The sequence below is a fragment of the Equus przewalskii genome, chromosome 2, assembly GCF_037783145.1.
Source record: "Equus przewalskii isolate Varuska chromosome 2, EquPr2, whole genome shotgun sequence".
In the NCBI taxonomy this organism is placed as follows: domain Eukaryota; kingdom Metazoa; phylum Chordata; class Mammalia; order Perissodactyla; family Equidae; genus Equus; species Equus przewalskii.
Genome location: NC_091832.1, coordinates 7,918,573 through 7,942,962, shown reverse-complemented (window position 1 = coordinate 7,942,962; position 24,390 = coordinate 7,918,573). Strand labels below are relative to the sequence as shown.

General features: G+C 35.2%; 1 protein-coding gene across 3 annotated transcripts in view; it reads left to right on the top strand.

Annotated features, from left to right (window-relative positions):
* C2H1orf185 (chromosome 2 C1orf185 homolog) overlaps nucleotides 1-22,565 on the top strand; it is a 31,009-nt gene extending 8,444 nt beyond the window's left edge. For 2 of the 3 annotated variants that reach the window (XM_070609697.1, XM_070609698.1), the window contains exons 3-5: nucleotides 4,281-4,416; nucleotides 19,156-19,192; nucleotides 20,382-22,565. In XM_070609697.1, the coding sequence (XP_070465798.1) occupies nucleotides 4,281-4,416; nucleotides 19,156-19,192; nucleotides 20,382-20,776 (568 nt within the window). In that variant the 3' untranslated portion in view covers nucleotides 20,777-22,565. The remainder of the gene's footprint in view (nucleotides 1-4,280; nucleotides 4,417-19,155; nucleotides 19,193-20,381) is intronic. The other variant, XM_070609699.1, reaches the window with a different exon arrangement.
* The last annotated feature ends 1,825 nt before the right edge of the window (nucleotides 22,566-24,390 follow it).

The following is a 24,390-nucleotide window of genomic DNA, read 5'->3' as shown; positions in this document are numbered from 1 at the left end:
ATAGTTCAACTAATATAAGAGCAATTTTCTTGCATGAAAATTTTAAGGAATAATGAGATCTATTTTATTGTCTAGAAGACATGGGTTTGAATTACAAAGCTAGAAATTTTTGACTACTAATTTAGAGGTTAAAAACATTGCTGAGAAGGAAAGACTCCATTAGGAGATATTTAATTGCTGACAGAATACTCTGGTATGGTGTAAATGTGGTCTTTTGCCAGAGACAGAAAAAAAATATCCTTGCCACCTCGGTTTCTTTCAACCCTAAAATTTGGTGTTTTTAATTATTTAATAAGTTCAGTATTTGCTTTGTCTGATGTTTAAAAAAAGTGTAAATTGTAACAGGATCTTCCCATACACTCTTCCAGTGTTCCCTATCTGGGACATGAGTACATACTACCTATCTGCTTGTGCAAATCAGAAACTAGAAATTACTCACTTATTCATTCTTTCAACAAATATTTATTGAGTACCTGCCATTGTTCTAGGTACTAAGGATAACAGGAAACTGTGAACAAGTCAGACAAGTTTCCTGTTTTGTACACTTTCAGTGCCACTGGGAGGAGACAGACAATGAACAAATAAAGTGGTCAGGGGGTGTCTCTTCAAGGAGGCAGTATTTAATCTGAGATCTGAGTTAAAAGAAGGAACCAGATGAGTGAAAACCTTACGGAAGAGCTTTCTAAGCTGAAGGGATAGCAAGTACAGAAACCCCAAATGGGAATGATCTTGGTATTGTTCAGTAAACAGAAAGAAGGTCAGTGTGAATAGACTGTAGTGAAAGAGGGAAATAGTGATGAGATTGAAGAGGGAGATAGGGGCCAGAGCACATAGGAATTTATAGGCTAGAATATGGAGTTTGGATTTTGTTATTTGTGCCATTAGAAGGTTTTAAGCAGGGGAATGACATTATCATCATCGTCATCATCATAGCTAATACGGAGGGCTTACTGCATACTAGGCACTGTTCTAAGTGCTTTATGTGTTATCCCATTTGGACTTCGGAACAGCCGCATGAGGTAGCAGTAATATTATCCCCATTTTAAAGATTCTATAATGTCACCTTTAGATGATTTACATTTTTACAACACTTTTTAAAATTTGAGACATAATTTACATATAATAAAGTATGTCGATTTTAAATGTATGATGATGAATTTCAACAAATATATTCCCATGTAGCCATAACCCCAGTCAAGATACAGAACTTTTCCATCACCCTGTAAAGTTCCCTCATGCTCCTGTCCAGGCATCGCTCCCCACCTCCCACCCAGAGGCAATTATTATTCCGATTTTTATCACCACAGATTAATTTTGCCTATTCTTGAGCTTCATATAAATGGAATTATATGGACTTTTTATGTATGCTTTTTTCACTTATAATATTTTTGAGATTCATTTATGCTGTTCCATTTATCTGTAGTTCATTGTTGTTATTGATGAGTAGTATTCTATTGTATGATTATATCTCAGTTTGTTTATCCATTCTTCTATTAATGGACATTTGGGTCATTTCCAGTTTTTAGCTCCTAGGAATAAGTCTGCTGTGAACATTCTTGTATAAATCTTTTTGTACATGTGCTTTCACTTCTCTTGGGTAAACACCTAGGAGTGGAATTGCTGGATTATATCATTAACTTTATAAGAAACTGCTGAACAGTTTCCAAAGTGAGTGTACACTCCCACCAGCAGTGTATGAGAGTCATGATTCGTGTTTTTAAAAGAATTTTTTGCTTCTCTGTGAAGTCTGAATGTTAATGGAGCAAGAGTAAAGCAGAGAGACAATTTAGGAGACTATTGCATAGTCCAGGTCAGAGAGGACAGTGTCTTGGACTAATATGGAAGTAGAGGAGATGAAAAGAAGGGCTTGGATTTGAGATATGTTTTGCAGGTAAAGTTAGCAGGGCTAGTTGTTGGCTTGGATGAGGAAAGGAAAGATAAGTGAGATGGCAGAATTAATGTTAACACCTATGTTAATGCTAACGCCTTTTGTTAAAACATGAGCAACTGAGTAGTTGATCATGCCATTTACTGATGGGGAGATAATTAAAGAGGGGAGCAAGTTGACAGAGTGGTGATAAACTAGGAGTTGTATTTTGGTTGTAAGTTTGAAAGCCTGTTAGATATCCAAGTGGAAATGTCGAATAGACAGTTGGATATGCATGTATGAACTTCAGGAGAGAAGTCAGGGCTGAAGGTTTAGGTTATCAATGTATAGAGGGTATCTAAAGTCATAGAACTGGATGACATTAACCAGGGAACGATTGTTGAAAGAGAAGGGAAGAGCCCAGGTCTGTGCCCTTCAGCTCAGAAGTCTAGCAAAAGAGTAGGAAGAATCAACAACATCTGAGAAGGAAAAGTATAAAGGTGTAGCATCAAGGAAGTCAAAATTAGAAAATGTTTCAAGATCAGTTATGTTGAAGGTGCTTAAGAAGTTGAGAAAGATAAGGATAAAGAAATAATTTTTAGATTTGGGAACATAGAAGTTACTGGTGACCTTGAAACCTTTTGGGAGAATGAAAGGTTCAGAAGCTTACCTTTGAGTAAAACACAAGAGGTGAGAAAATTGAGACAAGTATAGACATCTCTTTCAAGAAGTCTGTTTTTGTGAAGCAGAGTTGAGAAATGGGGCAGCAGCCGGGGAAGAATGTCAGGTCAAGGAAGGGTTTCTTTTTTCCTCTCTTTCTTTCTAAAGATAGAAGACATGCTTGATATCTCCCTTTCTCTTTCCCACCCCCACTGAATTTGAACCATCACCAAGTTCTATTTATTTTACCTTATAAATCACTCGAATCATCCATTTCTCTCCATTACCACTGCCATCACCTTATCCAAGTTATCATTACCCTCCACACAGACCACTGCAGTAGAACTTATAACTGACCCTCTACCTTCACTATGGTCCTCATTTAATCTCCTCTCCACACCTCCCACACGTTTTCCAAATGCAAATCCGATCAAGTCACTCCACCCATCCACCATCCCGACTATATTATAAAGGACTTTCCATTGCTTTTAGGAAAAAGGCAAAACAACATGACTTTTAAGGCCCTATGTTGTCTGCCTATGTGTACTCTCCAATTTCCTCTCCCACTTTCCCCCTTGCTTCTGCTACACTGTCCTAACCTGGCCACTAGGTCTTTGTTCTTGATATTCTATCTGACTAGAATATTCTTACTCCTTCATCTCCCCTCCTCCACCACACTCTACCTAATAGCTACTACTATTTCTTCAGATGTCCAATTCAATCATTCTTCCTCAGAATAGCATTCCCTGACCTCTTAACTAGGTTAATATATATACATTTGTTTTATACTCACACAGTACCAGGCAGCTTTCCTTGATAACACTTTCCATGGTTGTAATTTTTCATTTTCTTGTGATTATTTTATTAATGTCTGTCTTCTTTACTAGTATTTGCACTCCATGAGAGCAATGATAGTTCCATAAGGATAGTGACTGTGCTTTTTCTCCCCTGCAACTATATACAACTCCCAGCATAATGCCTGGCACATAGTAAATACTCAATAAATATTTGTTAAGCAAATTGAATTCACTGAATGAATGAGTCCTAACTGTTAATACCTCATTAAGTAACATAACATGATCTCTTGAATAAATTTGGAAATTTTATAGTACCTTTGAAAGAAGAAATGGCAATCAGCATTATTTTTTAAATCGTTAAGTTTAGAATGACTGTTAGAAGCTACCTTCCCTTTTATTTAACTATCTATCTTTGGTCAGCTGGGGTTTTACTTGCTGCTTCGTTATTTTTAACCCTCTTTCAAAATTGTTTGTGGTCACATGGATGAAGATCACAGGTTCTCTTCCCTTGTAACTCGTTAGTTCAATTCAGTTTCCCTCCATTTACTTTTGCCAGAGATATTATTAAATGTAAAATTGACCAATGAGTTTCATTTCATTTAATTTCCTTTGCTATTAAAGCCAAATTTATGAAAAGACTGATTTATATTAAAAGTTGATTGATTATCTCACAACCAGAAAAAAGGATATCAAAAACGTGTGGTCAGTCTTCAAACTGGAAATACTAACCCTGCATGAAAGTAGCTTAATTTACATTCTATAAATAAAATAGGTGTAATGAAATCAATAACATACGAGAAGGGAATATATGAATTGACTTGTGCTTTTAAAAATAAATATGTAGTAGTATATTTATGCTTATTTTTAAACTTTTATAACTATTGGGAACAGAATAATTTTCATTGGTTTATAATATAATTCCTGTTTAATAATATTGTCTGTAAAATATGTTTCAGAGAAATATTTCAAAATTCCCAATTTAAAGCAACTGATGAGAGATGCAGGCAACGACCGTCAAAGGCGAAGAGTAAATGTCAGTCTCAGTGTGTTTTCATTTCTCGAAATTTTCATACTGGAAGATTCCAATCCCAGGTAGAGTGTAATAATTTATAGCAATATTTTCAAGTAATTTCTTCTGACACCATGTCCTTAGGATTGTTATCTTTAAATTTGAAAGACAAGGTATCCACTGTTATTTATCAATTTGAGGGATAATAACATGGAGCTAAATTTAAACTACCCAAAGAGCTTATATTATAGAAAACTGAAAAACTAAATGAAAATATCTCCTTCTTTCTACAGTTGCTTCTCTATATCTCTAGCCTGAGAAGCTACATTCCCCATATTGGAATTGTTATAGGGATTAAAATAAACGTCACAAGAAAAACAAAGCCAAATTGCCAGGCCTATCAGAGGAAAGAGATTTGGAGATAAGAAGATACTCAGATAATCAAATAACCTATCCAAACCAACTAATTAAAATTAAATACAATTTAACAAGGATTTAGTAAGGCTTCATTATATTCCAAGCTTGGGGCACCCGCTATTGAGGATAGTAAGATACGAACCCTAAACTCGCGGTACCAGAATAGTACAAGTGGGAAAGGTAGACACATAGTCAACTTCAATTGCATGATGTCAAAACAGGGTTATATGGAAAAAGTAAAACAAAGGAGGGACCAGTGGAAATTTAAAACTATGATATAGCTAAACAAATACTTCAGTGGTCCTACAGCATTAACAGATAAATAGATGGGATGTCAAAGTTTCATTTATACATCTTGAACATTGAACTCAAGTTGAATCCAGTGTTCACTTGTTTAACAAACATTTTTTGAGTGCCTTAACTATGGCAACACTAGCTTGGCACTGAGGCTACACAAATAAGTTATGAGTCCAGACCTAGATGAGCCCAAAGTTACTAGTGAAGAAAAACCTATAAATGAAAAATTACAACATAATGTGATAGGAGCCACAAAAGTGAAGAAATGCAGACAAGTGAGCATAAATTGAGGAAAGCTTCACAGAGAAGACATTTTTAGCTGTGTTTTGAGAAATGAATAGAAGTTTGCCAGGAGGATGGAGGACAAAGGACGTTCTATGTTCAAAGGCTTGCAGCTGTAAAAGGAACTAATATGTTCAGTAGGAGTGTTATAATGTTTGGCACTTAGGGTTCATAGAAGGAGTGGTGGACAAAGATCCTGGTGATGAGATCATGAGGGGCCTCCTTTGCAGCCTGAGGATTGTGGATTTTACCCCACAGGCTTTACATGTGCACGGGAGGCATTCAGGGATTATGGTCAAGAGCGTGGACGGCAGAGCCAGATCACACAGGTTAGAGTCCTGGCTCTACCCTTACTAGCTGTGTAATCTCGGGCAAGTTCCATAGCTTCTCTGTGTCTGTTTGCTCAACTGCAAAATGAGGATGATTTCATCACCATTGAATTGTTACCCAGAGTAAATGAATTAGTGCGTAAAAAGCACTCAGAATAGTGCCTGGCCACATAGTGAGCACCATACAAGTATGCTTCTATGATTACTGGAGGGTTTTAGGCAGTCAGGTTTAATGATCAAATTAGTTCTAAAGATTATTAGCTCCAACTTTCAAATGAAGGATAATTTGAAATAGAGATTGCATTGCAGAGAAAAAAATGGTTTCTATGTATGCATTTAATATTAACCGAATTTACTGAGTACCCTTCACTATGCTAGGCATTTTGTTGGGTACTATTGATATAACGATGTCTTCATATCTTATGGCAGATACACACAAATAGACAATTACAAAAATGTCATGAGTGCTGTGGTGCAAGAAGTACATATATAGAAGTACTAAATTTTAGTTAAGTTGTTTATTATTCACTCAACAAATATGTAGCAAGTGCCTACATGCCAGGCCCTGTTCTAAGCAAGTGGAAATTTGGTAATGAACAAGTGAATCAAGAGTCCCCTGCTCTCATGAGATTTATAGTCTAGTGGGAGAGAGAAATAATTTATAAGTAAACACAAAATATTACTCAGGACTCTTGATAGTCAGTGATAGGAACCTAATTCAGAAGAAAAGATAGTATAAAACATAGTATGAAACCATAGTATAAAAAGAATAAGGTAGTGCTGACCTCAGCCACAATCAGTTTCAGTACAAAAGAATTCTTTTTCATATTATCCCTCTTTTTCTCATCTCAATTTCTGCCTCTTCCTCTCCTACTACAGACAGGCAGGCAAGAGGATGAAAATTATAACAATTTTATGGTTTAATATAATATGGAACTAGAGCTTGGTTTCTATAAAAGCTGTTATTGTGAAATACACCGTATATACAAAATAATACACACGTATAGTTTAAGGAATAATAAATTGAATTTTTTATACCTACCACCCAGAATAAGAAATAGAATATTACCAGTACCTTTGAGGTGTCCTGAGTCTTCATCTGTCTCTTACACTCTGCACCCCGATCCTTCACTGAAGGACCCAAACTATCCTGTAATTGCACATTTCCTTGCTTTTCTTTATGGTTTTACCACAAATGACATAGATCCTTAAACAATGTATTATTAAATTTATATGTTTTTGAACTTCATGTCTAATATCTTCTTCCCTTTTCGTACAATTTTACATTTCTGAGTTTCATCCAGGTTGGTGCATGTACCCATAGTCCATTATTTTTATTGTTATATGGGATTCCACTGTATGAATATATTACATTTTATGTTATGGACATTTGGGTTGTTTTCAGTTGTTTTTATTTAAGGAAATTTCTATTCGGAATATACCTAACAGTGGAATTGCTGATTCATGGAGTGTGTGCATTTAATATTATTAGATAATTTCAAATTGTTTCCCAAAGAGGCTGTATCAATATACATTCCCCCAAGGCATGCATTAAGTGCTAGAATTCCTCAATACCTTCAACAAATATTGATATTTTTAGGCTCCTAAATTTTTGACAATTCGAAGGATGCAGTAGTGGTATCTCATGGTAGATTTTTCTTAATAGACTATTTATTCAAGCAGTTTTAGGTTCACAGCAAAACTGAGTTGAAAATACAGAGTTCTCATATACCTCTTACCCCCACATGTGTGCAGCCTCTCCCACTATCAACATCCTGCACCAGAGTGGTACATTTGTTACCATTGATGAACCTACATTGACACACCATCACCCAAAGTCCATAGTTTACATTGGGATTCACTCTTGGTGTCATACAGTCTACTGGTTTGGCAAATAGAGAGAAAGAAAGAGAACAGAGAGAGGGGAGGGTGAAATAGAGAGAGAGATAGAAAGAGAGAGAGAGAAAGAGAGAGAGATGTATCTACCATTTTAGTATCATACAGAATAGTTTCACTACCCTAAAAATCTTGTTCTCTGCCTGTTCATCCCTCTCTCCCCCACCCCCAACCTCTGGCAGCTAATGATTGTTTTATTGTTTCCGTAGTTCTGCGTTTTCTAGAATGTCATATATTTGGAATCATGCAGTATGTAGCTTTTTCACAATTGGCTTCTTTCACCTAGTAATATGCATTTTAAATTCTCCCTATATTTTCAAGGCTTGACTGCGCTCTTCTTTTTAGCACTGAATACTGTTTCATTGTATATCTCAATGTATTTATCCATTCACTTACTGAAGGACATCTTGGTTGCTTCCAAGTTTGGGCATTTATGAAGAAAGGTGCTACAAACATCCACATGCAGGTGTTTGTGTGGACGTATGTTTTCAGTTCATTTGGGTAAATACCTAACAGCATGATCACTGGATCAAATAGTGAGAGGTGTTTGGTTTTGTAAGAAACTGCCAAACTGTTCGCCCAGGTGCCTGTACCATTTTGCATTCCCACCAGCCGTGAGTGAGAGCTCCTGTTGCTCCACATCCTCACCAGCATTTGGTGTTGTCAGTGTTTTGGTTTTCATCAATATGTTAGGTGTGTAGTGGTATTATGTTGTTTTAATTTACATTTCCCTAATGACATACGATGTTGAACATCTTTTCATGTGTTTACTTGCCATCTGTATTATCTTCTTTGGTGAGGTGTCTGTCTGTATCTTGTGTGCATTTTTTAATTTGGGTTGTTTGTTTTCTTATTGTTGAGTTTTAAGAGTTCTTTGTATATATTTAATAACAGTCTTTTATCACGTATGTCTTTTGCAAACATTTTCACTCAGCTTGTCTTCTCATTCTCTTGATATCTCACTACAGTTTTAATTTGTATTTTCCTGCTAAAAAATGAGATCATTGTCTTTTCTAAAGTTCATCAGCCATTATGGTTTTCTCTTATGTAAAATATTTGTTCAAAGCTTTTACCTCTTTTTCTATTAGTGTATCTTTTTATTATAAAACTTTAAAAGAGTTGTTTGTTCCGAATACCTAATTCTTTGTCAGTTATGTTAATTTTAATATCTTCATCCATTTTGTGGAATTTCTTTTCACTATTTCTATGATGTGTTCTGATGAACAAAAAATTCTTTAATTTTTCATGACCCACCAGTAATGTGTAAGAGGACCACGTTTTCCATCTCCTCACCATCATTTGGTGTGATCAGCATTTTTTATTTTATCCATTCTAAAATATGTGTAGTGATTTTAATTTGCATTTCTTTAATGGATAGTGATGTTGAATAGCTTTTTATATTTTTATTTGCCATCCATATATCTTCTTTGGTGAAGTGTCCAAGTATTTTGTGCATTTTCTACTTGGATTATTTTCTTACTGTTGAATTTAGAGAGTTCTTTGTATATTCTGGATATGAGTCTTTTTTTGTCAGATATATCATTTACAAGTATTTTCTCTCATTTGGTGACGTATTTTCATTCTCTTAACCGAGAATTTTGCAAAGCATAAGTTTTTAATTTCAATAAATTCCAATTTATCTATTTTTTCATTTTGGATTGTGCTTTTAGCATCTTGTCCAAGAACTCTTAGCATAAATCTAGGTCATAAGGATTCACTTCTATGTCCTCTTCTAAAAGTTTTACAGTTTTAGGATTGTTTTGTTTTATATATAACAGCTTTATTGGGAGTTAGTTCACACAGCATACAATTTGTCTATTTGAAGTGTATAATTCAGTGGTTTTTAGATGTTCACAGAATTGTATAACCATCTTCACAATCAATTTAGAACATTTTTATCACCTCAAAAAGAAATACCATATCCTTAGCAATCACCACCCCTCCATATTCCCCCAACCCTCCTAGGCCTAGACAACCACTGATCTATAGATTTGCCTATTCCGGAAATTTCTTATAAATAGAAGCATACAATATATGGTCTTTTGTATCTGGCTTGTTTCATTTAGCCTAATGTTTTCAAGGTTCACCCATGTTTTTGCATATATCAGTATTCGTTCTTTTTCATGGCTGAATAATATTCCATTGAATGGATTGATCACATTTTGTGTATCCATTTATCTATTGGAGGATATTTGGGTTGTTTCCACATTTTGATTTTTATGAATAATGCTGCTATGAACATTTGTGTACAAGTTTTTGTGTGGACATATGTTTTCATTTCTCTTGGGTATATACCTAGGAATGGAAATGCTGGGTCATATGGTAACTCTATGTTTGACTTTTGAAGAACTGCCAGACTATTTTCCAAAGTGCCTGCACCATCTTATATCCCTACAGGCAGTGTATGAAGGTTCCAATTTTTCACACTTTTGTTAACACTTGTTATCTTTCTTTTTTCTTGTATTTACCCTAGTGGACATCAAGTGGTATCTCATTGTGATTTTGATTGGCATTTCAAAGACTAATGATGTTGAGAATCATTTCATGTGCTTATTGGATATTTATATATCTTCTTTGGAGAAAGGTCTATACAGAGCCTTTGTCCATTTGGTTTTAAGACTTCTTTATATATTCCAGACACAAGTCCCATATCACACATATGATGTGTAAAAATTTTCTCCCCTCTCATAGGTTGTCTTCTCACTTTCTTACAGTGGTGTCTGAAGAACCAAAGTTTTTAATTTTCATGAGTTCATTTATCCATTTTTTTCTTTTGTTGCTTGCGCTTTTGGTGTCATATCTAAAACCATTCCCTAATCTAAGATTGTAAAGATTTATGCCTATGTTTTCTTCTAAGAGTTTTAGCTCTTGTATTTAAGTGTTTGATCCATTTTGAGTTAGTTTTTGTACACCGTGTGAGGTATTGGTCCAACTTCATTCATTTGCGTGTAGATATCTAGTTGTCCCAATACCATTTGTTGAAAAGATTATTCTTTTCTCGTTGAATTGTCTTGGCACTCTTGTCGAAAATCAATTGACTGTAAATGTGAGTATTTATTTCTGGAATCTCAGTTCGATTCCATTGATCTGTATATCTACCCTTATACCAGTACCACTCTGTCTTAATTACTGTGGCTTTGTAGTAAATTTTATCAGAAAGTGTTCCAACTTTGTTCTTCTTTTTCAAGATTGTTTTGCCTATTATAGTTTTACATTTTATATTTCTATCTTTCATCTATTTTTAGTTAATTTTTGTGTAGGGTGTGAAGTTTAGATCCCAGTTGATTTTTTGGGCTGCTAATGTCTAATTGTTCCAGCACTATTGACTGAAAAGGCAATCCTTCTTCCATTGGATTACTTTTGCAATTTTTAAAAATTATTCTTTTATTGAGATCATAATAGTTTATAACATTGTAAAATTTCAGTTGTACTTTATCATTAGTCAGTCAACACATATGTGTGCCCATTACCTCCTATGGCCCCCCACCCACCCTCTGGTAAATACTAATCTGTTCTCTTTGTCCACGTGTTAGTTCATCTTCCACATATGAGTATAATCATGCGGTGTTTGTCTTTCTCTTTCTGGCTTATTTTGCTTAACATAATACCCTCAAGGTCCATCCATGTTGTTGCAAATGGGATGATTTTGTCTTTTTTTATGGCTGAGCAGTATTCCATTGTATATATATATATACCACATCTTCTTTACCCATTCATCAGTCAATGGGCACTTGGGTTGCTTCCAAGTCTTGGCTATTGTGAATAATGCTGCAGTGGACATAGGGGTGCATAAGTCTCTTTGAATTGTTGATTTCAAGTTCTTTGGGTAAGTACCCAGTAGTGGGATAGCTGGGTCATATGGTATTTCTATTTTGAATTTTTTGAGAAATCTCCACACTGTTTTCCATAGTGGCTGCACCAGTTTGCATTCCCACCAGCAGTGGATGAGGGTTCCCTTTTCTCAACAACTTCTACAACATTTGTTATTTTTTGTCTTGGTCATTATAACCATTCTAATGGGTGTAAGATGATATCTCATTGTAGTTTTGATTTGCATTTCCCTAATGATTAGTGACGTTGAACATCTTTTCATGTACCTGTTGGCCATCTGTACATCTTCTTTGGAAAAATGTCTGTTCGTATCCTCTGCTCATTTTTTTTTTTTTAAAGATTTTATTTTATTTTATTTTTTCCTTTTTCTCCCCAAAGCCCCCCGGTACATAGTTGTATATTCTTTGTTGTGGGTCCTTCTAGTTGTGGCATGTGGGACACTGCCTCAGCGTGGTCTGATGAGCAGTGTCATGTCCGCGCCCAGGATTCGAACCAACGAAACACTGGGCCGCATGCAGCAGAGCGCGTGAACTTAACAGCTCGGCCAGGGGGCCAGCCCCATCCTCTGCTCATTTTTTGATTAAGTTGTTTGGATTTTTTTTTTGGTGAGTTGTGTGAGGTCTTTATATATTATGGAGATTAACCCATTGTCAGATATATGATTTGCAAATATTTTCTCCCAGTTGGTGTGTTGTCTTTTTGTTTTGTTCCTGGTTTCCTTTGCCTTGCAGAGCTCTTTAGTCTGATGAAGTCATATTTGTTAATTTTTTTCTTTTGTTTCCCTTGCCCAAGTAGAGATGGTATTCGAATAGATGTTTCTAAGGCTGACGTCAAAGAGCATACCGTCTATATGTTCTTCTAGGAGCTTTACAGTTTCATCTCTTACCCTCAAGTCTTTGATCCATTTTGAGTTAATTTTTGTGTATGGAAAAATATAATTGTCTACTTTCATTCTTTTTCTATACAGGAAGTCAACAAGGAAATAGTGGAACTAATTGAAAAACTAGACCAGATGGAGTTAATAGATATATCTAGAACACTCCATCCCAAATCAGCAGAATACACATTCTCCTCAAGTGCACATAGAGTATTCTCAAAGATAGACCATATGTTGGGGAACAAGGCAAGCCTCAACATATTTAAGATGACTGAAATCATATTTAGTAATTTTTTGAAGAGACACAGCACCATTTATTGAAGAGACTTTCCTTTTGCCATGGTATGTTGTTGGCTCCTTTGTGGAAGATTAGCCGTCCGTAGATGTGTGGTTTTATCTCTGGGCTTTCACTTCTGTTCCATTGATCTGTGCACCTGTTTTTGTACCAGTACCATGCTGTTTTGATTACCATAGCTTTGTAGTATATTTTGAAGTGTGGGATTCTGATGCCTTCAGCTTTGTTCTTTTTTCTCAATATTGCTTTAGCTATTTGGGGTCTTTTGTTGCCCCATATGAATTTTAGCATTCTTTATTCTATTTCCGTGAAGAATATCATTGGGATTCTGATTGGGATTGCATTTAATCTGTAGATTTCTTTAGGTAGTATGAACATTTTACCTATGTTTATTCTTCTAATCCATGTGCATAGAATATCATTCCATTTCTTTGTGTAATCATCGATTTCTTTCAATAACGTTTTATAGTTTTCATTGTATAGGTCTTTCACCTCTTTGGTTAAATTTATTCCAAGATATTTTATTCTTTTTGTTGCAGTTGTAAATGGGATTGTATTCTTGAGTTCTCTTTCTGTTAGTTCATTATTAGTGTAAGAAATGCAACTGATTTTTGTAAGTTGATTTTGTACCCTGCATCTTTGCTATAGCTGTTGATTATTTCTAATAGTTTTCCAATGAATTCTTTAGGGTTTTCTATATATAAGAATATGTCATCTGCAAACAGCGAGTGTTTCAGTTCTTCACTACCTATTTGGATTCCTTTTATTTCTTTTTCTTGCCTAATTGCTCTGACCAAAACCTCCAGTACTTTGTTGAATAAGAATGGGGAGAGTGGGCACCCTTGTCTTGTTCCTGTTCTCAGAGGGATGACTTTCAGTTTTTGCCCATTGAGTATGATGTTGGCTGTGGGTTTGTCATGTATGGCCTTATTACGTTGAGATACTTTCTTTCTGTACCCATTTTACTGAGAGTTTTTTTATCATAAATGGAGGTTGGATCTTGTCAAATGCTTTCTCTGCATCTATTGAGATGATCATATGGTTTTTATTCCTCATTGTGTTAATGTGGTGTACCACAGTGATTGATTTGCAGATGTTTTATCATCCCTGCATCCCTGGTATAAGTCCCACTTGATCATGGTGTATTACCCTTTTAATGTATTGCTGTATTCAGTTTGCCAATATTTTGTTGAGGGTTTTGCGTTTTGTTCATCAGTGATATTGGCCTGTAACTTTCCTTCTTTGTGTTTTCCCTGTCTAGCTTTAGGATCATGGTGATGTTGCTCTCGTGAAATGTGTTAGGAAGTCTTCTGCAAATTTTTAGAGTAGTTTGAGAGGGATAGGTATTAAATCCTCTTTGAATGTTTGGTAGAATTTTTCTTGTTGTGGACTTTTATTTTTGGGAAGGTTTTTGATTATGGTTCCAATCTCTTTACTTGTGATTGGTCTATTCAGATTATCTATTTCTTCTTCATTCAGTTTTGGGAGTTTGTAAGAGTCTAAGAATTTATCTATTTCTTCTAGATTGTCCAATTTGTTGGCATATAGTTTTTCATAGTATTCTCTTATAATCCTTTGTATTTCTGTGGTATCTGTTGTAATTTCTCCTCTTTCATTTCTAATTTTATCTATTTGAGTTTATTTTCTTTTTTTCTTAGTGAATCTGGCTAAGGGTTTGTCAATTTTGTTTATCTTCTCGAAGCACCAGCTCTTAGTTTCATTGATCCTTTCTACTGCTCTTTGGTTTCTATTTCATTTATTTCTGCTCTAATTTTTATTATTTCCCTCCTTCTACTGACTTTGGGCTTTGTTTGTTCTTCTTTTTCTAGTTTTGTTAGGTGTTGCTTAAGATTACTTATTTAGATTTTTCTTGTTTATTCAAGTGGGCCTGTATTGCTATGAATTTCCCTCTTAGGACCACTTTTGCTGCATCCCGTGTGAGTTGGTATGGTGTATTTTCATTTTCATTTGTCTCCAAATAGTTTTTGATTTCTTCTTTAATTTCTACATTGATCCATTGGTTGTTCAGTAGCATGTTGTTTAGTCTCCACATCTTTCTCACTTTCCCAGCTTTTTTCTTGTAGTTTAATTATGATTGTAAAAGCATTATGGTCAGAAAAGGTGCTTGATATGATTTCAATCGTCTTAAATATGTTGAGGCCTTGTTTCCCAACATATGGTCTATCTTTGAGAATATTCTATGTGCACTTGAGGAGAATGTGTATTCTGCTGATTTGGGATGGAGTGTTCTAGATATATCCATTAACTCCATCTGGTCTAGTTTTTCAATTAGGTCCACTATTTCCTTGTTGACTTCCTGTATAGATGATCTATCCCTTGACTTAAGTGGGGTATTGAGGTCCCCTACTATTATTGAGTTGCTGTTAATTTCTCCTTTTAGGTCTGTTAATAGATGCTTTATGTACTTTGGGGCTCCTGTGTTAGGTGCATATATATTTATAATTGTTATGTCCTCCTGGTGGAGCGTCTCTTTGATCATTATATACTGCCCTCTTTGTCTCTCATTGCCTTTTTTATCTTGAAGTATGCTTTGTCTGATATAAGTATGGCAACATCTGCTTTCTTTTGTTTGCCATTAGCTGGAGTATCATCTTCCATCCCTTCACTCTGAGTCCGTGTTTGTATTTAGAGCTGAGATGTGTTTCCTGGAGGCAGCACATTGTGGGGTCTTGTTTTTTAATCTATCCAGCCACTTCATGTCTTTTGATTGGAGAATTCAATCCATTTACATTTAGAGTGATTATTGATATATGAGGGCTTAAGACTGCTATTGTATCACTAGTTTTCTGGTTATTCTGTATTTCCCTTGTTTCTCATCATGTGTATTTCCAACTGCCAGTTCAGTTTGATGTTTCTCTATGATGGTTTTCTCAGTTTTCTCTTTGTTTATCATTTGTCTGTTTGTTCTGATTTTTTGTTTAGTGGTTACCGTGAAGTTTGTATAAAAGATCTTGTAGATGAGATAGTCCATTTTCTGATAGCCTCTTATCTTAGTCTAAGCAGGTTCCATCCCTTTCCTCTTCCCCATCTAAGTTATTGTTGTCACAACTTATTCCATTTTGTGTTGTGAGTTTGTGATTAAAATAGTGATTATAGTTATTTTTCATGCTTTCTTTCCCTTTACCTTTAATGTTATAACTAAGTATTTGCTAACCTGTTCTGATAGAGAGCTGCAATTTTCTGATTTTTGTCTATCTATTTATCTCCTTGCTCAAGGCTTTGTAAATCCTTTCTTTTTTTCAGGTGTGAGGGTCTTCTTGATCATTTCTTTGGTTGGGGGGGGTCTTGTGGTGATGAACTCCCTCAACTTTTGTTTATCTGGGAAAGTTTTATTTCTCCATCATTTCTGAAGTATAGTTCCACTGGATAGAGTATTCTTTGCTGATAATTTTTGTCTTTAAGAAATTTGAATATATCATTCCACTCTCTCCTAGCCTGTAAGTTTTCTGCCAAGAAATTCACTGGAAACCTGGTAGGAGTTCCTTTGTAGCTTATTTCCTTCTGCCTTGCTGCCCTTATTTTTTCCTTCTCATTGTTTTTTGCCAGTTTTACTACTATATGCCTTGGAGAAGGTATTTTTACATTGATGTAATTAGGAGTTCTATTAACTTTACATGTAATTCCAGCTCTTTCCCCAGGTTTGGGAAGTTCTAAGTTATTATTTCTTTGAACAAGCTCTCTGCTCCTTCTCCCTCCCTTCTCCCTCTAGAATCCCTGTAATCCTTATGTCGCATTTCCTAACTGAGTAGGATATTTCTCAGAGAATTTCTTCATTTCTTTTTAGTCTTAGTTCTCTCTCCTCCATCTGAAATATTTCTATATTTCTGTCCTCTAAATTAATGATTTGTCTACCATAATATCAGCTGTATAATTTAAGGATTCTAGATTTTCCTTTATCTCATTCATTTTATATGTTTTAGAAATTTGTGTTTTTCAATGAATTTGTCTTTTTTATCTAAGTTGTTGAATTTATTGGCATAAGGTTTTTATAATATCCTCTTATTATCCTTCTAATATCTATAGAATCTTTACAGATGGCACTCTTTTTTTTTCTTTGAGGAAGATTAGCCCTGAGCTAACATCTGCTGCCAATCCTCCTCTTTTTGCTGAGGAAGACTGACCCTGAGCTAACATCCAAGCCCATCTTCCTCTACTTTATATGTGGGATGCCTGCCACAGCATGGTTTAACAGGAGTGCATAGGTCCATGCCTGGGATCTGAACTGGTGAACCCCAGGCTGCCAAAGCAGAACATGCTAACTTAACTGCTGTGCCACCAGGCCAGCCCCTAGAGATGTCACTCTTTTTATTCCTGATTATATTTCTCTTTTCCTAAATCAGTCTTCCTAGGAGTTTTCAATTTTATTATTCTTAGACCTTTCTTCTTGTACAATATAAACATTTAATATTCAAATTTCCTTCTAAGCACTGCTTTTGCCTCATCCTTCAAATTTTTGTTTTGTTTTTATCATTATTCCATTCAAAATATTTTAAAATTTCCTTTCTTCGTCTTTCATGAATTGACATTTTTGAAGAATACACACCAGTTATGTTATAGATCATAGACTGTTCCTGGTTTTGGCTTTTCTTGTGATCAGATTCACCTTATCACATCTGAAGGCACACAGTGTTCATCTGCTCTTCATTAGTGATTTTAGTTGATCACTGATCAAGATGATGTCTATTTTTCCTCACTGTATTATTCCTATTTTTACCCTGGCAATTAATAAACAATTTGTGTGGTGACACTTTGAAACAATGTAAATATCCTTCTCTTCATCAAACTCTACTTACCAGCTATATAAATTTTTCTTGCATGAGCCAATCTTTACAAAACCGTAGCAAAATGATGATTTTTCAATTCCGCCACTCCTATCCATATTAGTCATTTGGCTTTCTGCTGTAAGGAAGGAGCTCCCTTCTTCCTTCTTTTATTTATTTTTTTATCAGTATAAACTCACGGATTTCTATTTTATTCAGCAGATTATAACCCATTACTCTCATTACTTTGATGCTCAAAGTTTCCCAAATTTTACCAGTGGGCACCCCTTCAAGATTATTTCTCTGTCTTTTTGATATGTCCCCATCAATTTTTGAGTCATTACTTACTTCTGATACTATAACATCATTTTTAATGGTTGAAAGAATATTCGTTGTATTAATATCTATATAGCATCATACATTTAACTATTTCTTTACTCTTAGAATTTTAAATTGCAGGTTTTAAAAATGCTAAACAATGTGTGATGAACATTCTGGTAAACTCAAAATTATGTACTTGATAATAAATTTCTAGAAGTGATTTGTCAAATTGCCCTCCAGAAAAATTCTACCTATTTATATGTAGCAATACATAAGAATACCTATTTTGTCATTCTCTTATTTGGGGTAGAATTTTAATCAATCTAGGGCCTTACTCTGTCATTCCCAGACCAGTAATATCAGCATTACTTGGGAGCCTGTTAGAAATGCAGAATCTTAGACCCCACCCCAAACTACTAAGTCACAATCTGCATTTTAACAAGCTCCACAGGTAATACGTAGGCACATTAAATTCTGAGAGGCAGTGTTCTAATATAATTTATATGGGAGTCACAAATTGAATTGGTTCTAAATCCAGGCAATTCAGTCAGGAGCTTATACTTGCATTTATATTATTAAAAGGTGAAAGTGACAAAGAAATAAAGTTGGTTATAAAAAAAAGTGCCTATGTGTTACCCGATGTATATGAATATATCATATATGTATATATACCCTATATATATGTATATCCTAAGTTAGCCTTTTGGGGGACAGGGCAATGCAGATCAGCACAGAATACTAACATTGTTCCCCCAGAACACAACACGAGACAATGTTATTATCTCTCCAGCCTCATCTTCATCTACTCCATCCCAACACCCTATGTACTAGCCCATTGTTTGTCTAGTGATCTAAGGGAAACCTGAATCAGAATCACTTGCAGAGTGTGTTACAATGCATACTCCCAACCCCCACTCTCAGAGACTCTGTTTTGGTTGGGTCTGATATTATGTCCAAGAATCAGCATTTTATCCAGCACACCAGGTGATTCTGATGCTCTGAAGTTTGAGAACTACTACACCACCCACTTCCTAGAACGCATCTGGAATGTATTGTTTAAACAAATGTTTTATTTGCTTCAAAAGAATAGTTGCATTTTTATAAAAGCCTTCAGCCAGAATTCACTTTTTATTGTTGTTGGTTAATGAAATAAATAAGTCTAGGAATTCTGATTGCTTTTTTAGCCCTTTCTAGTTCTAACCAAGTGCCTCTAAGTTAGTGAGGATGGAGAGAAACAATCCTGTTGAACTCTATTTCACACTTTCATTCCCTATCCTGGAGACTACCTTCTTGAATTAGTTCACATTCTTTTCAGATGATACCTCAACAATTTTCTGTCAATATTGTTTGGTGAAATAGATTCATATCATAGAAAAAACCATGATTCCATCAAAATGTTATTATGATGTTAAAATATTACTATATGTCAAAAATATTCTTAAAATTATATAAAAACTATTCAGTTTTTAAAATACAAATAACATTTTTTTATGTAGGAGGAGCAAAGAAGAAAAGAAACAGCACCCATAAAAGGTACTTTTTCTCAACAATTTATTAGAAGAAATTGTCATTAACTTATAGCAATTCACATCTTAAAGAATCAAGAGGCTATCCTAAATGTTATCTAAATTTTTTTAAAACCATGAAAATTCAAGGAAAATATTAATTTATTAGTGTATGAATGGGCATATATTCTTTAGAAAACAAAACTTGCAATGTCATATCTTAAATTGTGAAATTTTAATTCTTGCCCCTTATTTATACCCAAAGGTGTCACAGTCCCTGCCATATAGTAATGCCGGAGGGTCAAAAGACATAAGTGTTTTGTAAGCCTTTAGATACTGCGTATTATGTCTTATATCTTGAAACTTTACCCTCCTACATAATTTTAGAAATGCTGAATATAAAATGTAATAAGATATTTAAAACAGCTTTAAAAATTAGTGTTATACATTAATATCAAAAGTTAATATGTAAAATATTATAAAAGATATTTTAGGGCATTGTATAAAGGTGATATTTTCTAGTACTAACTGTGCAGCATAAATAAGGGAAAAAGTATGAAACTTAGAGTAACAAAAATCTAGACTGAAGTCTATTTTGCATCTGATTTGCAATGAGTCATTTCCTCAAGTCTCAGTTTTCTCTTTTGTGAAATGGTGTTAATAACTACCTTGAAGAATTATTGAGAGGATGAATGAGATATGGAAGTATACCAAACTGCTTTGTAAATTGTAGGGCACTATAGGAATGTTAGTTGTTACTTTTATTGGTGTAAAGCCAACCCATAGGCCCTTCCCACTGTGAACCAAACATTTTGTAATCTGCCTACTTAAGGAGGCAGGTATTTTTTAAATTTGTTTTTTAAATGAGGCACTATGTAGCTATAAATGGTTAAGAAACTATCCGCCTTTTCTGATTTTAAGAGACATTCCAGAACTGAGATTTCTAGCCTGTTTAGAATCTTCTCCTGTTAATATAGTTTGATTTTATTTAGAATAGGCTTTTCTGCTCTTGATTATCATGAAAATATTTCTAATTCCCAGTTACATATTTAGCATTGTACAGATGATGATAGCAACTCAGAATTTTCACTACAGCATCATCCTGTCCATCAAAGCCCTAAAAAGAGTCTGAATTTTAAAAAGAAACATTGTCCTTATAATTAAGATTTGTCTCATGAATATGTAATATTCATAGTAAATCTGGTTTTCTTTTACAGCAATTAAAGGTCACTCTAAAGATGGATTCTGCCTTACAACCAAAAAGGTCACTCGTGACCCCTCAGAGTCCAGCTTGGCAACAAATCGCAGCAGTGTTACCTTAGGCTTATCAGCATTACCATCTGATTCTCACTACAGCCAAAGCATAGAAGCAGCTGATGACTGGTTTTCTGATGATTCTCTAGCAAGAAAGAGCTCGCCAATGCCTCTTCTCAGGGAACCTCTAATGGAAAAAGTATTTTCATACCTGTCAACCATTTCATTAGAAGACTGTCCTGAAAATGTACTGAATATGGCGCTTTATGATAATCAAAAAGATGACAGCATTAAGGAAGTATTTTCACAAGGAAATGCAGAGGTTGAAATACAAAACCTTCAACATAATATTGAATGACTTTTCTTTTGAAACTTTGTATACACTAAAATCATGTAAAGTTAAAACTGAATTACCAGCTTCCGAGTCTCTTAACATGTCCATGCTAATATTCCTTTTCCTGTTCTTTACCGTGGAGTGGTCCTACTTGCCTTGCCGGTTCTTATTTCTAGAAAGAAAATTACAGGAAGAACTAGAGTGATATGAACATTAAGCTTAACTCCTTGTATCTCATCAAAGGACATAATATATAATACAAGTGATTTCAACATACAGGAGAAATACTTTAAGAAATCTTCAGCACATTTTTGAATAAAATATTCACAGCATTTCCTTATGCTTTTGACATTTTCAATTTTATTTCAATGTGAGTCAGGCTGGACAGAATACTTCCATCAGCTTTTCTGGGTTTTAAATACATAAATCACCTACCATTCAAATCTTGTTATGTCATGATTTGGGTAAGCAATATAATTTTGCTCCTCCAGGAAAAACTGGAACACTGTGATGAACCCAGAAAAGAATTTTTCTTTGCCCTCTTCTATGTCTGTTTTGCAGAATGGCCCCCCAACTCTTAGCCCTCTGTGATAAAAATGTGAGCAGCTGTGTTCATAGGTACCTGACTCAAGCTAGGTGAATCAGAGCTCCTCTCTAATCTGAGAGACCCTTGATCAAATTTCTATTCATGGTTCTGAGGGATTTTTGACATTCACCATATAATTAATCCTTTTTTTCCCTTTCTCCTAAACACTCTCCATGTAATTAGTCCCTTTTTTCTTTCTCTTGGGAAAAACAATTAATTAACAAAGTATAATATTACCTTTTGTGCTTAAATTACTCATACCACGACCTGTACTTATCTTCCCAAGAAGTAAATCATGTCTATTACAATAAATGGAAAGAAACTTGTCTCAAATGAGATAGTAGCATTACCCAGGCCTATCATTTCTGTCCCAGAGGAAATATTAAAAAGGATTAGAACACCTCTCTCTTTTCAAGCACCTGGTCATTTCTACCGGTTGGCCTGTGAGAACATCTTATGGGTTGTGAGAACATCTCTCTGTATCCACTCCTAAATCTAAATAAGCTACTTCAGCTCAAGGTCTGTAAGGAGCAGTAAAAAAAATTTTAATTGGTCTCTGTCTCTTGCTGTTTACCAACTTCTGTCTTACTGCCTATCCCAGAGAAGAAAGTTGTCTCTAATTTTGTTCAGATCCTAAAACTTCCCTAGGAATTTGGGGTTGGAGATGGAGAGTCTAGCTTTGGTCTTACTAGTCTCTGGAAAAGAGGAAACATAAATTGGGGAGCTGTGGGGCTGTGGGATGCCATGTCCCACCTTGTGGTTTGGAAAGAAAAAACAGTAAATCTGCAATGAGAGAGCAGTGGAGCATTTGCAAACTGAAAAGTAGAGATGAGAGATCGGAAAAATGTCATTCCTGACTTTCTAACAGTGCTCCATTCCCTTGCTCCAGCCCTGCATGAAGGCCACCCCTGGCTTGGTAAGGCACCTTTGTATCCTCGTTGTAAATTCCCCTTTATGCTTAAGTTAGCAAGGTTTGATTTCTATTACTGGCCACCATCCCTGAGGCCTGTTTGTAACTGTTGTTGGCTTTAGTAAGGTACCTTTGTAATTTTATAATGAATTATCCTTTTTGTATAAATTAGAAAGAGTTTCGTTTCAGTTACTACAACCAAAGCATCCTGACCAAATTCTTGTTATGAATGAGAAATAAAAGAGATCTGTGCTTACAAGGAAATTGTTATAATATAATGATATAATAAATTGAATTTATTTCTTCAAAACCTAACACATTTACTTGTTCATTAATATGTTACTCTATATCATTGGTGTATACATTGTTCTCTTTGAAAAGCCTAATGAGCAGTACATATGAAATTACACTAGTGTAAAATAACCTTACTTTTAAGAACTACGAAGGATCTCACCATCCATGCCAGCTGACAAGTTAGCCTGCAACAATTTCATGTCTCTTGGGTCAGTGACAAAGAACAGTTTAGTATTCATAGCATTAGCAGTACCCAAAATATCATGATTTTTGCATCATTTCATGAGCCCCAGTTCCCACAGGGCAGTGCAAAGAGCCCCAAATAATGCCTGCACAGTGGATTTCATAGCAGGAAAGGAAAGGAACTTGATTTTAGGGAACCAAGTTTTTTATAATGGGCAGTAAGCACACTCTTTGCACCATAAGAAGGTGCACTGTATCTCTCAAGGCTGTTTTCTATATAAACATCCTTGAAAAGATAGTTTGGGAGTCTGTGTCTCTGCTCACAAGCATGCAGAAATACAAAAAAAAAAAAATCCATAATTAGCATTGCCATAGGGTATTAGTTACAGTTCTTTTGATCACAAATACCTGAAAACCAACTCAAATTAGCTTAGGAAGAAAATAATTTATTTTGTAAATAGAATCCAAATAATGGTTGAACAACTAAAGGCAGGAAGCACAAGGTTATAACTGGACCTCAGGAGCAGAAGGAATAGCCTCAAATTCTATCAAGATTTCTCTATTTGTACCAGTCAGGCTTCAATGAGGGAAAATGATAAAGGATTTATTATAGGAATACCTTACACAATTGTAGGGAAGTGAAGGTTCAGGAGAGAAGTTGGAGAGTCAGAGAAGAAGTTGCCAGTTAATCCAAGAAGCCGCCTTGTCCAACTGCCACAATAAGACTGGGGTGGAAAGGCTTGTGGGACTGTCTACAGGAAGCTGTGCCTCTGGACAGCAACTGCCTTGACAGTGTGCTGCCAAGCATCTGGTGTGGCCCTGGGGCCATTGTTTGTCAACAGGGTCAGCAATTAGGAGGAAGAGCTGGACATTGGGAAGAAGAGCTGGACACATGGCAGAGGAGAGTGAGGACAATTTGGAACCTACTGTTCTCTCTGCAGTCTGTTACCACATCTAAGCGTGATGACCTTCACACAGTAATGGTTTCTGCTTAAATTATGCCTTCCAAATATTGCACAAATTCCTCTTTAGGTCAACTTTAATATGGAATTGTACAGGAAAATGGATACTGGGAAACAGTTCTAGCTTAATGAGTCAAAGTACAAACCATCATTCATCATCAATTTGGCTTTCATTTACAATTTAACTATATTTAAAACTTCCAAATAAAAATGATAGCAATCATGTTCCCATCTTACATGATACATTATCCCTCCCATAATAAAAAATGCACCAACTCTTTCTCCAAAGGAGGATACAAAGTCCCACATGTCACTTTATCCATCTTTGAGTGATGTTCGTTTCTCTTCTATGATTCACAGCCTTCTATTGACTATTCTGTAACCCGAATAATGAAATATAAGGTTAGCCACTGTTAACATATGCTAGATAGTAGTGGAATGAAATAGGGAAAGAAAAGAAAAAGACTTGATATATATACTCATTTCAAAGTAAGAGTGAAATGCCCATAACTACTACCATCATTTCTATAACTTGTAACATGGTCACAACTGAGATAGAAAGAAAGAAAATTCACTACTGGATTACTGGGAGTAATACAAGAGTCACTAACATTTTTACCAATTCTTTCTCAGACTTGAAAATCCTTACTGTGAAACAACCAGCACCATATCTTTGTTGTTGAGTGTATACCTCACCCTGGAG